The sequence below is a fragment of the Antedon mediterranea genome, chromosome 6 (assembly GCF_964355755.1).
Source record: "Antedon mediterranea chromosome 6, ecAntMedi1.1, whole genome shotgun sequence".
NCBI classification, from domain to species: Eukaryota; Metazoa; Echinodermata; class Crinoidea; order Comatulida; family Antedonidae; genus Antedon; species Antedon mediterranea.
The window spans coordinates 8,161,943-8,181,055 of NC_092675.1; the positions used below are offsets into that span (position 1 = coordinate 8,161,943).

Genomic DNA, 19,113 nt, shown 5'->3' on the forward strand with positions numbered 1-19,113 from the left:
AAGGTCAGGGTGAAATGTTATCAAACTAAACACCAATAAGTCCTTAAATCTCGACAACCACTGGTCACAGCGAGGTAATTTTGGTCTCAAATTGATCAGAAGATTTACATTTATATTCAGTCTAATGGGACGTTTTAGTCAAAAATGACCGGAAATGCCATTTCTGACCTTTGACCCACACCCCAGGGCATGTATGTATCTTCGTAATTTTTTTTTTTCTCTTTTGTGGCGCAAACACCACTTTTATTCACATTCATATTATCTCATATTACATAAAATCAGTACAGTACAGTATTATTTAACTTTTAAATGTCGTTACAGTTCATAAGTAACATTTTTACATATATGAATTCTGTATTACTCCTTTTTTCATTAGTTTTCTTATATTTTGTTATATACTTGACAGGATCATCATTATCATCTATCCCGTTTTAAAATAGTCCACACATTTTCATTTGTTTGTTTTTATTTTACAACCCGGATTATACAATACTGTATATTTATATACATGAAAAAAAAAAACAATAATAGCTCAGTACCAGTAACCCGTATCACTGTAATTCTTTTTCTGTTAATCGTATCAAATTAGAAATTATATTATCATAATCTTATTTCTTAAAGCTACCCATTTTTCTATACTTGTTTCTTTATTGTTACATGTTTCACATTCAATGTTATATAACATATTGCTTTTAAATGAATTCCATAAAGATTTACCCACTGGCTTATTTAGTGCAGATAACATTTTTATTCTATAAATAGTAAATGCTGCAAAAGTGTAAATATTATACAGATATTGACTGTTTAGAGGTTAAATATAAGATTTGACATCCCCGAGGGAATGATATTATGTTCGAGGGAATATATATTTCCCGAAGCGCCAGCTGAGGGAAATATATATTCCCCGAGAACTTAATATCATTCCCGAAGGGATGTCAAATCTTATATTTAACCGATATAAAAGGCAATATCTGTTATATACAATTATAACTTTTTTGATGGAGTAAGAGCAGTTTTCTGTTTGGGCTCATGCCTATTACTTGCTCCTGGCAAGATGAATTGTAAAATGTACTTTATGAACTTTTGCCGAATAAATATTATTATTATTATTATTATATATTATATAGCCAAGAACAGGTCTGCTGCTGGGTTGGGTGAAGCTAGGCTAGGCCTCCTATAGCCTATAGCTATAGTATTTGTATTGTATTTAAACAAGCCTGCCTAGACACCTTACCTTGCGAAGAATAATATACAGATAATTACTATATTAATGATTCCTTGGCAATAAAATATTCACTTAGGCCTAGGTCGTTTAAATTAACAGAAGAATTTCCATCAATAAGCCTATTAATAATAATATTATAATCAGGTAGGCCGAATAAACAATTCGTCTTCTTCTCTTCGAGGAGCCGAATCACCGGATGTTCAGCGCGTACTAGTTACTAGGTTACTACCGTGAGTATTGACCAATCACAAACAGTGTTTCATCACATTTAGGGTGGACTAATAACAAATGAGGGCGCTATGTATGCATAGCTTAAATAGTTTAGATGATTAATTTCTTCAAGCAAGCTACGTGGCGCAGCGGTTGAAGCGTTGTCTTGCGATGGGGTGACAATTCCACCCGAGTTCAAGATCGAGTAGATGACTTTTGTTTTTTATCGGCAACGCGAGTGTTGGCACACGAAAATTACACAGTCAATATCATCGTACTCGAGAATCTATATGTTTAATGACAGGGGACACGATAATTACGCGAAAATTACACAGTCAATATCATCGTTCTCGAGGATATATACGATTTACGATCCTCGCAGCGGTAGTCATGTGATGCAGTTTCAACCAATCACGTTCGCGTATTTACATAGGCTATGTAATATAATCTATTAGCTTATCTCCCGTTCCTAGTATTAATTGTTTAAATGATATATTATTGTGATTTAAACTTACAAAGATACTAAGCATTTTCCTCCAATATTTCTGAATAAATCTACAAATGATTTTCATTTTCAATTTCTCCACATTTGTCACACGTTTGTGTTTCCTTAACTTTCCACTGATACAGCCGTTTGTTGGTAGGCAGTATTCTATGTAACATCTTATAATTGAATTGTGCTAGTTTCTTATCTTTCATTTTACATACTTTCCGTAACCAAGAAGTTTTCCAATCAATGTTGTTATCATTGAAGTACTCTTCCCAATTTAGTTGTGACATTGGAATAATGAAATATTCTTTCACAAACCATGAGTATATTAGTTTGGTAGTACAGTATTAATCTCATACTTGGTCCCAACTAATTCATCATTATCATCACAATTGAAAATATCTACCTCCTTAATAATACGTTTCCATTGAATTGGTATTGCCTTGATAATGCAAAATACTCATTTAACCAGTTTGTTTTACATTGTAGTTTCACCAGTATTTCGTTTGATGTTAAAAAAGCGTTCTTATTAACAATGTCTTTAATACTGATAATGCCACTGTCAATCCAATGCTTGTAGAAAAGCAATTTTTTTTTTAGTTTAACGTAGTGGTTTCCCCACAGTTGCTCATTCATTATATCGTTATAAGTTTCAGGTTTTTTTTAGAGATTCTGTTATAATTTATGTTGGCTTTTATCATATTTTTGTAAAACAGTGGAATTTTATCAGAATTAACATCAATAATGTTATAACATGACATATTAAGTAAAACATTAACATCACATATTTTTTTAATATAATACATTGGAATATTTTTCCATTTAGCACCATCATCATTCATAATTTATTTTAACCAGCCACACATGAGTGTGTTAACATGAAGAGTAAAATCAGGCATTTTAATGCCTCCCATCTCAACTTCACCAATTAGAGTTTTTCTTTTTATCTTTTCCCTTTTATTGTTCCAAATAAAATTATATATTAGATTTGTAACTTGTGTATATACATATTTTGGAACATCAGTGATATTTGCAGCATATGTTAATTTAGATAGTGCAAGACTTTTCAGGATTATTATTCTACCAAAAATTGAGAGATTTCTAGCATTCCATTGTTTTAAAGTCTTTTCTAGCTCTATTAATTTAACATCCCAGTTTTTTCTGGTACATTCTTCTGTATTATACCCTACATATATGCCTACAATTTTGATCGGGTGTTTTACCCAATTTAATTCTAAAGGTCTATCTATTCTGTTCTTCCATTTACCAATCCAAAAAGCATTGGTTTTTTTTTATTTAGTGTCATTCCAGATACTTCACAAAAACGTTCAATTACACTGACTGCTGACTTAATACTTTTGTCATTACCAACATACAAAACAGTATCATCTGCTAATCGGCTTATTCTAGCTTCTATGTTATTTTCATTATTTGGAAGTTTAATACCCTAATAGTCATCTTTGTTTCTTATTCTAGATGCCATTACTTCAACCACTAAAATGAATAACAGAGCAGATAGAGGACAAACTTGTCTAATACCTCTTTCCATTTTAAAATTGTTTGAAAACCAACCATTGTTAACTGTGACACATTCAACGTTATCGTATAATACTTTTACCCAGTTACAAAAGAACATTCCAAAGTTAAACTTTTCTAGAACATTGAACATAAAATCTCTGCTAATAGAGTCAAAAGCCTTCTTAAAATCTACGGTAATTATTGCCCCTTCGATATCATTACACTCTGTATAATAAAGCAGGTCTTCTATTAACCGAATGTTTTCACCAGCGGAACGGCCTTTTATATAACCTTTTTGGTCTGAACTTACTATTGATTTAATAACCATTTTAAGTCTGTTACTTAATACATGTGCAAGAATTTTGTAATCGGTGTTTAAGAGGGTAATGGGACGCCAATTATTCAAATTTTCTCTTTCTCCATCCTTGTACAAAAGCGCGATTACACCTCGTTTTTGCGAAAAGGATAATTCTTGAGAATTATAACTTTCATTTAACGCATCGCAAATTAAATGTTTAATATTATTCCAAAAGAACACATAAAATTCAACACTTAGACCATCCGATCCAGGTGTTTTATTTTTTTCCATCATTGAAATGGCCTTTTTACATTCATCAATAGTGACGTAACCTTCACAATTTTCTTTTTCTATTTCTGAAAGCTTGTTTATAATAGAATTACAAAGGTATTTATTAATTTTTCCAGGGTTTATAACATTTTTGCGTATAAACCTTCGAAATGTTGTATTTGTTCCTTTAAAATATCAATTGGGCTCGTTGCTAAGCTTCCATCTTTAGTAATTAAACTTTTTATGTGTTTCTTTTTACTTTTGGATCTTTCTAACCCAAGAAAGTATTTTGTATTCCGCTTGCCTTCCTCGATCCATTTTACTCTGGACCTAATTTGCGCGCCTTTTGCTTCTACATTATAAATGTTTTCAAGCTCTATTTTTTTGTTTTCAATTTTATTTTCAATGGTTATATCACAATTTTGAGTATTCATAATTGTTTCATTTAAGTTTTTTATTTGTTTTTGTAATTTTTCTTTCTTTTTATTCTGGTTCTTATTTTTTTGTTTTCCGTATGCAATTGAAAATTCTTTTATTTTTGTTTTTACAAGCTCCCATAACAAACTTGCACTTACAGGTTCTCTATTATTTTTTAGTATTGAAACATCAATTATTTTAATTACTAATTTTGTAAATGTTTCATCTTTCAGAAAGCTATTGTTGAACATCCATAAACCAGGACCGCGTATTTTTTCATGCAAATCTATTATAATTGATACCGCCTGGGAGAATAGCTGGACGAATGTCACAGGCTAAAACATCTCCATTTGGTATCTTCGTAATTACTGTTTGTAGACACTTGAATTTGGTCTTAAATTGTTTGAAATAAACATTTTGTTATTTGTTGCACATTTTTAAAAATGTTACAAAAGGTCAAAGGGTCAGGGTCAAGGGTTATATGAACAAATATAAATAGATACTTGTATCTCGGCAACCACTTGTCGCAGCAAGTTAATTTTAGTCTCAAAATGTTCAGAAGGCATGCTTTCATATTCAATCTAATGGGACATTTTAGTCAAATTTAGTCAGAAATGCCATTTCTGACCTTTGACCCACATATCATGGTATCTTCATATCTCTGTAAGTACTGGTCGTAGAAACTTAAATTTGGTATCAAATTGTTCGAAATATACATATTCACATTCATTGTAATAGAACATGTGGTTAAAAGATGAACAGAAATACTATTACTAATGTTTCAAACAAAAAACAAATATCTACATAACTTTTCCAGTAATGTTATGCAATAACTGATACTTTAAATTGTTTCAATTTCAAGTACTAGTTATTGCTGTCCACGAGAACAATTTTGATATAAACGAGATAAAAGTACCTTTATTTATTTGTTCATATAACCCTTGACCCTGACCCTTTGACCTTTTGTAACATTTTTCAAAATGTGTAACAAATAACAAAATATATATTTCGAACAATTTAAAACCAAATTCAAGTGTCTACGACCAGTAGTTGCGGAGATAAGTACATGCCCTGGGTTGTGGGTCAAAGGTCAGAAATGTCATTTCCGGTAATTTTTACCTAAAATGTCCCATTAGACTGAATATAAATGTATACCTTCTGATCAATTTGAGAACAAAATTACTTCGCTGTGACCAGTGGTTGTTGAGATTTAAGGACATATTGGTGTTTGGTCTTATGACCTTTCACCTGACCTTTTGACCTTTCGCCACATTTTCAAAATGTGTAACCAAGCCAAAAATGATTGTTTGACCACCCTAAACCAATTTCTGAAGTCAAATTCTCTGGACCTCAAAGTGCATACGAAAATTGATCTAGCTACTAGAGTAATTATATATCTATGTTTATATTTGTTATAATTAAATAATGCAAACGTTTCTTATGGCTACATTGTTTAACATTGATAATGATTTATTCTAAATTTTACTCTCAAGATTGTATAATTGAAAAATATCAGTAATCAGTCTTTTCGTCAACTATTAGCATCTCTCACTTTTTTAACCGCACAAAACTGTGTTTAATTATGTTGTACGGTTTATTGTTTTTTATGCTAAAAATTTAAGTGGAAAATGGATATTTATGTAAATATTTTCTAGCTTAAATTATAGTAAATTTTTTAAATTTTAATTTATGTTTCTTTACTAGATATGCAGACGGTAATGATTCTATTGGTGAACATAAAGACGATGAGAAAGACATCAACAGATTTAGTTCAATTGCGTCCATTTCATTATAGGTGAAACACGAATGTTTAGATTTCGCCATGGTACTACACGTGGAAAGAGACACAACATAAGTATTGAACCAGTAAATGTTGATCTTAAACACGGTAGCTTACTAATGATGAATTATCCAACTAACGAGTATTGGTACAATTCACTGCCTAAAACCCATCCATCAAACTACCAAGAATAAATCTGACATTTAGAAGATATTAAAAGATGAGAAAAGGTCAGGATTACTTTAGAACGCAAATTTTATTCGTAACAATTCATGAACAATTGTTCTAAAATGTAATAGTTATTACATGTATCTGTGTTTTATCAAAATGTAATGGTTACCTATACATTATTATTGGTGGCTGTCAAAAACTATTTTTAACAATTCGTTTCTTGTTAACTGTAATTGTATCCTCCTTTTTTATTTATTATAAATATTTTATTGTTGTGTTTGATTTAATTTTATGATTTTTAACTTTTCAGACAAACAAAAAATCAAACAAAAACACTCTAGGCCTGTACTAATAATGATGTATACGATCTTCTCTCTAACCCAGAGGTAGTGGTAAACGAGAAGAAAAAAAAACGTTGCAATTGCTGCCTTCACCTAGGCTACAGCTAGGTTGAAGTTGTATGAATTACTGTATTTGAACAATTACAGGATCGTGTACTTTATTACGATACGGATTTATGTGTTTCCATTACTAATAAAACTAAGCCCTGATGAGTGACAACCATCGCTTGGCACACAAGACAAAAAAAAAACCATCGCTTGGTGATTATTTGGGTGAACTAACAAATGAAATAGATCCCAAAGACGATAAATATATTTCTTGCTTCGTCTCGGGTGGCCCAAAAAATTACGTGTATAAATTAGATTCATGTAAAACTGTTTGCAAAGTCAAAGGTTTGACTTTAAATTTCAAAAATTCAAAGGAAGTCAATTTTGAAATAGTTAGTAGCATGGTACGAGGAATCGGACCGAAAAAAAACTAATCCTAACAAAATAACCCGTAGGCCTAAACCAAAATTTGTAAAAGTAGTTTCCCTATTTTAATTCATGGTAAATTTGTTTTTTTCGAATTAATTTAATTGTTTTCTTTTCTGTTGAATTTTTATTATTACGTTTGTAAAGTGTATTGCAATAGATTGGTTTAATGAAATTAATTATGTTTTGGCTTAATTTATGTCAGTGTAAATTTGTAAAAGTAGTTTCCTATTTTAATTCATGGTAAATTTATTTCTTGACTTAATTTAATTTGTTTTCTTTTCTGTTAAAATATTATTATTATGTTTTGTAAAGTGTATTGCAATAGAATGTGTATCTATATATAAATTTACGTAAGGGCAAAATTCGGTAAATCGCGCGTTATTTCTAGAATGTTTACTCGATGGTATATAAAGTTGGTTCGTACTTTCGGTACTGATTTTAACCATCTGATGTAACCATGTTTACTAATTAAACGATTTAGGTTCAACGATTTGCCCCAAATAGGGGTTCAAGTTCAAGTTCAAGTTCAAATTTATTGTCAAATACACAGTAAATGAAATTTGCCTTCCAAGGTTGAAATTACAATAAAAATAACAACAGTTAAAAACATACAATACTATACAATGGATAAGATAATATATAAGAAAATATGCTATGTATAAAACATTATGAACAGTATAAATATTAAAATACTATATAAAGAATAAAATATAAAACGTCTCAAGTTATCTTTTAAATTGCTTGTTGTATTGCTTGATTGCACACGGAAGAAATGATTTATTATGACGCTCAGTCTTCTTAATTGAAGGAATCATCCTTCCGGATCTACTGAAATTTATAAAGTTAAAAAGAGGATGAGACTGGTCGTTAATTATACATTTTAGTTTTTTCTCCATAACCTTATCGCATATATCATGGATAGATGGGACGTTTGCACCTATTACCTTCTTAGCCATTTTGATTATTCTCTGTAATTTATTTGAGTTATTCTTAGATAAACTATTTAGCCATACAATACAGCAAAATGTTAATATGGACTGTATCATAGCCTGATGGAATAGAGACAGCGCATCTCTGCCAATCTTAAAGTTTCTTAATTTCCTTAAGAAGTACAATCTTTGGTTTGCCTTCGCATAGACTTTGGCAGTGTTGGCGTTCCATGAAAGTTTTTCATCTATCCATACTCCTAAATATTTATGTTCACTAGTTGTGCGGACATCATTATCTTTGATATTTAAAGGTATAAGTTGCCTCTTAATTTTACGAAAGTCAAACACAATTTCCTTTGTTTTATTTACATTAATACTTAGACAGTTCATATCACACCAGTTAATTATATTATTAACTTCAGTTCTATACGTGCTCTCATCATTGTTTACAATTAAGCCTGTGATACAGGTGTCATCAGCAAATTTAACTATTTGACATGATTCACTTCTAAGGTCGCTTGTATATAATGTGAACAACAATGGAGATAACACGCATCCCTGTGGGGCACCGGTGTTTGAAACAATGATATCAGACAAAACATTATCAATTCTAACACGCTGGGTTCTGTTTTTCAAGAAATCTCTGATCCATAGACAAACAAAAGGATTAACATTCATACTAACTAATTTATCAAGAAGTATGTTTGGTTTCATTGAATTGAAAGCCGAAGAAAAATCTAAAAATAACGTCCTTACATATTGCCTAGGTTTATCCAAAGTTTCATAGATTGGATGCAAGAGGGTAGTTATTGCATCGTCGACACCTCTATTACTACAGTATGCAAACTGATTATTATCAACAAAAGGCAACGTTTCTTTAATCAATACATCTTTAAATAGCCTCTCAAAGCACTTTGTAATAATTTGGGTTAGAGCAACAGGACGATAATCATTTAATATTTTCGGCTTAGGTACTTTATTTATTGGGGCTATTATTGAATACTTCCACATGCATGGGACACAAGAAGAGCTTAACGACCAGTTAAATAATCTACAAAAGATAGGCGCAAGTTGTTTATAGCATGACTTTAAAATATTGCCAGTTAGTTTATCTGACCCAGCTGCTTTATTTGGCTTAACACCCTTAAATACTTTCTCAACTGAAAGCAGATCAAATTCAGGTACATCAGATTTGGTTGTATTTAACTCTAGGTTCAGTTTAACATCATTATCATTAGTATTATTAATTTGGTCATCATTATCAAATCTGTTAAAAAATATATTCAGTTTATTTGCAAAGTCCAATGGGCGGGATCCGGATGGAACTATTGTTGTGTTCTGCCTTTTTGCGTTTCCAATAACTTTCTTTAATCCATTCCATGCTTGCTTGGGGTTACCGCTATCAAAATCATTCTTTATTTTCTCTCCAAATTTGCGTTTGGCATCATTAATTCGCTTTTTCATTAACTTCTGAATACGCTTCTTTTCCATAACATCATTATTGCGGACAGCTTGTTGTTTTTGCTGTAAAAGTTCTCGGATATCCTTAGTGACCCATGGTTTACTATTTGGATAAATTTTTATTTCCTTCTTTTTAATGATGCTAGACTCACAAAAATTAATATATTCAACAATTGTTTCCATAGTGGCGTCAATAGAATCTGTATTCATAAACACATCCCAATTCGTAGCTTCAAGACATCCTTTAAATTCCTCCATACTATCATTTGTCCACACTTTGATTTCCTTGACCATTGGTTTACTTTGTTTTAACTTTTGTTTATAAGCTGGTATTAAATGAATCATCTTGTGATCTGATTTACCAAGACCTGCCTTAGGCGACGACTTGTACGCGTTCTTTATGTTGCCGTAACAACAATCAAGTATTTTGTCACCGCGTGTGGGAAAGTCTACGTACTGATAGTAATTCGAAACCTTCTTGAGGTCGCACGAGTTAAAGTCACCAGTGACTAACTTAACAGCATCAGGGGATTCTGTGTCCAGCTCACTTAATATGGTTTGAATGTCAGATGCAGCTACTTTCATATCAGCTCTCGGGTGGATGTAGACTACTGTGACAAAAATGTTATTGAACTCGCGAGGAAAATAAAATGGACGAAGCGAAACAGTAATGAGTTCATAGTTAGTAGTACACCGCCGATATTTCACCGTAACATTGTTGCACCATAGACTGTTGACAAAAACGCAAACACCGCCTCCAATGGATTTTCCAGAGTCTAGTGTTCGGTCAGACCTTTCACATGAGAATCCATCGATGTTTGTATCAAACTCAGAATCAGTATCTGTAAACCATGTCTCAGACATACATATCAAATTTGCATCACGATAATCCTTGAGATAAAGGGTGCATGCTTTCAACTCATCCAGTTTATTGCGGAGTGATTGAGCATTCCCTGTTAGTATAGAGGGTAGCGGAGCAGAAAACTTACGGCGTTTAAGTCTAGCTTTAAGACCACCTCTTCTCCCTCGTTTCCTATTTTTGATCTGCGCTCCTAACGTGTCAGTGTCAGTGGCACTAGGCCTAGATCTACGTTGCACGCCGGGTAACGCAGGTCGGAGTTGAATGAGCTCCTCGCGGCTATACGTGATGTAGCGGGGTGGGTAACTCGGCCTAGGTGGTACCGTCGACAAACAACTACCAATTCCATCGAAAACCAACAGAAACCAGAGCTCGAAACACGATATAACTATACTTAGATACATAATGAAAGTAAAAATAAGGCAACTGGATACAAAAATATCACCGAAACAACAAATTTAAGACGATATAACAAGACAATTTCCGAACCTTGGTGGTCGCCCTCAGTGTAGCGCCCGGTGTTTCGTGGTCGTGGTATGCACTGTCTAATGGATGTCCAACTTGAAAAATACCCACAGACAATAATGCGAGGATGCTTCGCATTTTCCTATCTCTTCCTACGATAATTGTTTTTAATAGCTGAAAACCGGTTGAACAGCTCGAGTACAGCATCATAATGTTGAAGACAGGCCGATTTTCTTTGAAAAATACTATTTTGATAGATTTAATATACGTTTATACAAATGTTTTGATCTGCGATAAATGGAACATTACAATCTCTTCTGTTCCACAAGTGTCTATTCCCTCAGGCGTCGTAAAGACAAGTACAGTCATAACAGAAATTCGATACATTTTTTTCCAATCTGTGGAATCTTTTTTTTAACGCATAATGAGCTAGCCTTTCCAGTCGCCGTCTATTATATACAATCAACTTTATTATTGCAGCTAAACCACCACCAACACCACCACCCTTCCCTCACTGGCATGAGTAGCGTTGTAGAGCCAGTAGAGGACAGCCCTACAGTACGAAGGATCAGTACATGCCCTAAACGCAGAACAACTTTGGTGGTTAGAAAACAACTTAAGTATGAATTGGCTCTATGAAACAATTGACCATTAGGCCTACTAATTAATTTGTGAGTTATATAATTATTTATTGACGATTGAAGCGAATTTACGATTTGCCCCGAATAGAGGTGTTTACTTTATTACTGACAGTTCCTTCTGAACGTTTGTAATAATGTAACTTCAAAAAAATATAAACGTCGTATTAGTGATGTATCGTTACATGTACTGTACTATTTCAATCGACTATGACGGTGACAGTTTCAACAAAGTATTAAATCGCAATGTTTTACTGTGTTTAGTGGTATATTATTTGTAAAACATGAAAACAATTAATATTTCGTTACTAAATCGATAAAGAATATATTTAAAAATTGTTCGTCTTTGCACCCATCCTCTTCCCCATCCCTCAACCCTAATGTTAGTACAAAACACAAATTCAGTTTGTTTCTTATTTTGTGACAAGTTTCTTTTAGTAAGTAATTCACAGGGTGCTAATTTTAGTTGAGTACATAAATCACCGTGTCTATTTATTCGTTCCTGTAAACGACATGTATTATTGTCCTGCATGTACATATTTGAAGTCGCCAGTTTTTTTAACGCTGAAATTACTATGTATTCGAGAACCATCTGTGGGCACGACCTAGATGGTACGCGAGCGAAGAGAGCGTACCACCATCTAGTCATATATAAATTTATGTACGGGCAAAATTCGATAAATCGAGATTAATTTCCAGAAGTTTTACTCGATGGTATATAAAGTTGGTTCATACTTTCGGTACTGATTTTAACCACCTGATGTAACCCTGTTTACTAATTAAATTGAGTTAGATAATTAGTTATTGAAGATTAAAACGAATTTAGGTTCAACGATTTGCACAAAATATAAATTTATGTAAGGGCAAAATTCGATAAATTGAGGTTAATTTCCAGAATTTTTACTCGATGGTATATAAAGTTGGTTCATACTTTCGGTACTGATTTTAACCACCTGATGTAACCCTGTTTACTAATTAAATTGAGTTAGATAATTAGTTATTGACGATTAAAACGAATTTAGGTTCAACGATTTGCACCAAATAGGGGTGTTTTCCGATCGTGGTATACACTGTCTAATGGATGTCCATCTTGAAAAATACCCGCCACAAAAATGCGAGGAGGCTTCGCATTTTCCTATCTCCTCCTACGATAATTGTTTTTAATAGCTGAAAACCGGTTGAACAGCTCGAGTACAGCATCATAATGTTGAAGACAGGCCGATTTTCTTAAAAAAATACCATTTTGATATACAATATACATTTATACAACTGTTTTGATCTGTGATAAATAGAACATTCCAATCTCTGTTCCACAAGTGTCTATTCCCTCAGGCGTCGTAAAGATAAGTACTGTACAGGCATAACAGAAATTCGATCCATTTTATCCAATCTGTGCTGCAGAGGTTGGATATAGGTATTTTTTTAACGGATAATGAGCTAGCCTTTCCAGTCGCCATCTATTATGTACATTGATTGATGGAAAGTGCCTGTTTCCAGTCACCTTTAGGGTCAAATCTATTATTTTAACTGCTCCCTTGTGTATAAAAGAGAGAAAATAGTGACTTATAAGTTTTACTGCATGTCCTATTATTAACAAAACTGACACCAGTTTTTTACACCAATAGACAATCAGATGGGCAGGAATTTGGCTTGGTAGGGATCTACATCTGAATATTGTAGCAGAGAGATATAATTATAGTTCACTATATCTTTTGATTATAGATACCTGAAATAACTTTAGTTAGGAGTTGAATGGAATACAAAGATTATAAAGTGTTATTAAAAGTCATAATCAATCAAATATATTATATATTTATATATAATTATAGATAAACAGGTTGTTTATTTATTATTATTAATCCCATTGGGGCTACTAGTGACCTACATGGGGGTACTGTACAGTACAGCCACAGGACAATTAACATTCTTGGTTTGGTGACCAGTGAATACACTTGCTTTTAGCACAGTTCAGATAAAATCAGAATGGCAAAATTAAAATTGTCTACAGAACTAATTGATTATTATCGGGAAGAAGAAGAAGTGTTATGGAATATTCTGATGCCAGAATATAAGGACAGAGATAAACGAAAAGCGGCGTTAAATAAGAATAGAAAATAACCCTAAACCAACTTAAATATGAATTGGCTCTAATCTAAGAAACAATTCAAAACCATTAGACCTACTTATTAAATTAAGTTAGATAATTATTTATTGAGGATTAAAGCGAATTTACGATTTTCCCCGAATATAGATGTTTACTTTATTACTGACAGTTCCTTCTGAACGTTAATATTAATTAATAATCTAATTACTGTACAAAAAAATATAAACGTCGTATTAGTGATGTATCGTTATATGTACTGTACTATTTCAATCGACTATATGGTGACAGTTTCAACAAAGTATTAAAAAGCAATGTTTTACTGTGTTTAGTCATGGATGTATAAATACCTCCATGGTTTAGTCAGGGAGTTGTTAATCTAATAACAACTCCCTGGTTTAGTGGTATATTATTTGTAAAACATGAAAACAATTAATATTTCGTTACTAAATGGATAAAGAATATATTTAAAAATTGTTTGTCGTTGCACCCATCCTCTTCCCTATCCCTCAACCCTCATGTTGCATACAAAACACAAATTCAGTTTGTTTCAAAACAATTGGTCTTATTTTGTGACAAGTTTCTCTTTCGGAAGTAATTCCCAGGGTGCTAATTTTAGTTGAGTACATAAATCACCGTGTCTATTTATTCGTTCATGTAAACGACATGTATTATTGTCTTGCATGTACATTTGAAGTCGCCAATTTTTTAACGCTGAAATTACTATGTATTCGAGAACCACTGTGGGCATGACCTAGATGGTACGCGAGCGAAACGAGCGTACCATCTAGTCTATATATAAATTTACGTAAGGGCAAAATTCGGTAAATCGCACGTTACTTCTAGAATGTTTACTCGATGGTATATAAAGTTGGTTCGTACTTTTGGTACTGATTTTAACCACCTGATGTAACCCTGTTTACTAATTAAATTGAGTTAGATAATTAGTTATTGACGATTAAAACGAATTTAGGTTCAACGATTTGCCCCAAATAGGGGTGTTTTCCGATCGTGGTATACACTGTCTAATGGATGTCCATCTTGAAAAATACCCGCCACAAAAATGCGAGGAGGCTTCGCATTTTCCTATCTCCTCCTACGATAATTGTTTATTTTCTTTAAAAAGATACTATTTTGATAGATTTAATATACGATTATTAATGTATTGATTGCGATAAATGGAACATCCCAATCTCTCAGTCTGCCAGAGTTTGGTTTAACACAAGTAGGTAAATTTATGAGCCCATGGTTTAACACATACGGTAGGTAAATATATGGGCCCTTTGAGAATAAACTTGAACAATACTATAAATACTTATTACCTATTTTTGTCGGGAAATGTATAAAACAAGAAATATTTCTTACAAAAAACGCTGCTCGCTTATTGAAAAATATTTTTTATTTCAATTGTTTTTGAATGTGTCGTTTTATTGTCACATAATAGTTATTTTACCTGAAAAAATGTAATTTAAAGCAACAAATACTTAAATTGTCTGTCAGACAATGGTTTTTGGGTTTCTTTTCTTTTTTTATGTGAATAAATATTATTTTTTTGTTACAGAAGTTAATACTCAATTTCTGTCACTTTAGTTAATTCTATTGCTAAGGTCAAATCTTGGGGTCATTTCATCACCCTAGATATTTCAATTGTGAAGTATCCTATTACAAACACAAACTTTAATGGACTGTTTCGATAATAATTCAATGAATATCTGACAGTGAATATACCAGAAATGCTTAGGGATTTGTAATTTTAGCGTGACATGTCCTAATAGACTCTTTCCCAGACGTTTTGTGGGTCTACTGTAGCAGCTGGAATCAATAAATCATAGTGGAGTTTCCATTTTCACAAAACTGTCTGTCCTTAGAACTATAACTGCTGCTTGCTTTAGCTTCTGATTGAGTAGTCCTAATGGGACGTAGCGGGTTAGAGCAGCAGCGTGAAAAATTGTTTAAGGAAATTGTAACATATAGAAACTAATTTTGTCAAGAAATGTGTACGATAAATTTATTTGTGTCGAGAAATTTACAACATAAAATTATAATTTGTCAAAAAATGTACGGAACCGAATGCAATTTTTAATCCTTAGTATAGTGAAGAGATTTTATAAAAAAAAAGTGTCTTCGTGATGATATGAAGGACTGAACGGAAATTAATGATTGCAGATTAGACATATAGAAATGATTTGAAATTGGAAATCCACATGATCAAATAAAAGAAATACACCGTTCCGACAGAAGCTAATGACAATTACAAGAGATGACACAGTGTGCATATAGTAAATACCGAGTAACATAATTAAGTTTTGTCAAGAAAATTTCAAAAACAAAAAATAATAATAATAATTAAATGTACTACACTGAATTTACTTTGTACGTTTATTTAATTTAGGCCTAATTAGGTTTGTTGTTTATTTATAATTGTAAAAAAAAACATACGATTAAAACAACTGTAAACAAATAATGATTCATAACAATAATTTTGTAAAGAAATTTGTTACATACAATTATATTGCAAATAATTAGTTGCATAAATTAATTTTATCAAACGTATGTAACATAAAGAATTATGTTGTTAAAAAAAAATAGTTTGTAATTCTGTTTATTTGCTCAGTAGTTCGTTTAAGTTTTTAAGTATTATTTGTGTAGGCCTAATATTCTTGTAAATAAGAAAACATTTTTTTAACCTTTGTAATTATTTTGTAAATATCATTTGTGTAATTTTTTTTTTGTAATTAATATAATTTATTTATACTTTTTGCGCCGAAATAATTGAAATTAAATATCATTATTTGCTTATAAATTTAATTGTGATTATAGATTTTATCTTTATTTAGGATGTCGATTAATCAGAATCAGAAACTTGTCACATAAGAAACAAAAATTGTCATGAAATTCATTGCATAAATGATTTATCAAGTATCTTTTTAAATAAATTTTATTTTATCTTTAAATTTGATATATAAAAACATGTCAAGATACTTTTATATATATAAAAAAATCAGGCATATCAAGCAGAAGGTCCGAGTTCGAGTCTCGGACTTTTTCTCATTCTCACAGATTTCCTCATCTTTAACGTTTCAAATTAATTAATTAAATGTCAGTATATCACCGGGCGGTTTAGAATTACCTTTCTTTGCCTGATATGTTTTCTCTTCGGATATCCCGCCTCGTGAATAAAAATACTGAAAAAATGAGGGCGTATCAAGTTTATCTCTGGTGCGCGTGCGTACAAATAAGGACTAGTGCTGTTCCCCCGAACCACGCCGAGAATGTAAAAGAGTCGCTATCAAATCGAGTTTGAACAATACCATGAAAGCCCCAGTGGTCTAATGGTTAGGACAACTGCATATCAAGCAGAAGTTCCGAGTTCGAATCATGGTTGGGGTGACTTTTTCTCATTCTCACAGATTTCCTCATCTTTATCGTTTCAAATTAATTATATATATAATATATATATAAAGTCAAATTACTGAAAAATTGACAATGATGTGGATATCAGTGGCTGGATCACAATGGAGATACACAAAAAAATAAGCGAAAACCTAAATCAAAACGATAAAGTAAAACAGCCAGAAATATTAGCAGAGCTTTCAGGCAACACTAGCCCTTCATCATCAATGGCCTATTGTACGCAATAATAATGCTAATCATAATATCACACGATATATTGTATTGTATTGTATTGTATATTGTATAAATATTGTTGGAAAGTTTCCAAACTTGCAAATAACTATTCATTATTATTCGTTATATAGATGTATTGGTCAGGAGTTTTTTTCCGTGATTTTGTCGTAATATTTTACCTGGAAACCCATATTGTACCCAGATAGTTGGTCATTTACTTCAAAACATATTTTGAAGACGAATTCTTACCAAAGAGCCTGATGCTATTCATTTGCTACCTTATTGTATAATTACCTTTTACCTACTGTAATTAACATACTTAGTGACGCAAATAACGCAAGTAATATGTATAATGATACCATTAATACAATTCTTCACACTTAAATTCTTGCATATGTCACATGTCTATCATTTTGGTTTTATATTTTTGCCACATATTGTGTTTGTAATACCTACCTGGAAACATAATAAAACGCCATTCACTCTACTAAAAGACGAATTGTTATAAAAGGAGCCGTTACTCTAGTATCGTACACATTGATAAGTTTGATTCTCTTGATAAGTGAACTACAACTTACAAACAAGATGTTACTCCTCAAGCACAGCCTGTTCTTTCTTTTTGTAGTTATCGGAGTTGCTCATGTCCAAGCATTCCCGACGTTGTTTTTTAGTTATATATATAATTTTAAATAAGCTAATGACCTTTTATATGAATGAATTAACACATTTTATTAGATTTCAAATCCACAAATTAGTTTAAAGAATGTTTTGCTTGAAGTGCAATTTGAATCAGTGATTTTGCAGGATCACTATAATTTTGTTGTGTTTTGGAAGGTTGTTCCTTGTTTTAAGAGTTTCCAATTGAGCTGGTAGCAGATCAATCCTAATAACATTTAAAGAAATCAGTGTTTTTTTTAAAGGATTTTTTTTAACGTAGAACTATAATTGATAATAATGCTGTTGAAGTCTACCTGATAGTATTGTTCCTAGTAGTAGTTTATGATATGGTTATACATTTTCTTTAAATAATCGTGTCCATCAAACTTTGCTAATTTAGATATCAATGATTGTCTCCAGAACCCTTGCTTAAACCAGGGAATGTGTATCGACGGTGTTAACACGTACGTCTGTTTATGTATGGCTGGATACACTGGTTTAAACTGTCAAACAGGTATAGGTGTTATAATAATAGATAACACAGTTCATTATAAAGATTGTGTGCAGTTTCTAAAGTGAGTGTATTTTACCTGAATTTGTGCATTTTACCGTCCTGATTTTTATATAATACCGATTGTGTGCATTTTACCGACCTTGTACAATTTACCGACTGTGTGTTTTAAAGATTGTTTAATTAAATTTACTCATTGTGTGTATTCTACCAAGTGTGTGCATTTTACCGATTGTGTACAGCTTTACTGGCTGTGTACACTTTTCCGACGTACCTCTCTTAAATTGGTGGACTGAATATTCAATCGATACGGTTGATTTTTCAACTTTTGGCCGACTGTGAGTAGGGACAAATCGGATTGATTAAAATAACGATTGAGAATGTTTCAATCGATTCAAAGATTGAAAAATTTCAAACTAAGATGATTGGAAAAATTATTTTTTCAACCAAAATCGATTGACTTTTTGTTTAAATACGATGCTTAAAAAAGATACGTTTCTTATATATATATTCCATTTTGATTTTATTGAACATAACAAATAACAGTATATTACAATAGTCAAGACACTGCTGTAGTCTTTGTCTTTCAGTATTATAATTATAAATTCAAAAACTATCTTATATGCATTGGTGATATACCCTAATTCTTGGGAGGGCATCTACAAAGT

The 19,113-nt window shown here is 31.9% G+C and overlaps 1 protein-coding gene across 1 annotated transcript; it reads right to left on the minus strand.

The window, feature by feature from the left end:
* Positions 1–7,922: 7,922 nt before the first annotated feature.
* Positions 7,923–10,850, minus strand: LOC140051973 (uncharacterized). The gene has a single exon (XM_072097334.1). It carries the CDS (start codon positions 10,848–10,850, stop codon positions 7,923–7,925), a length of 2,928 nt encoding a protein of 975 aa, XP_071953435.1.
* Between the last annotated feature and the right edge of the window lie 8,263 nt (positions 10,851–19,113).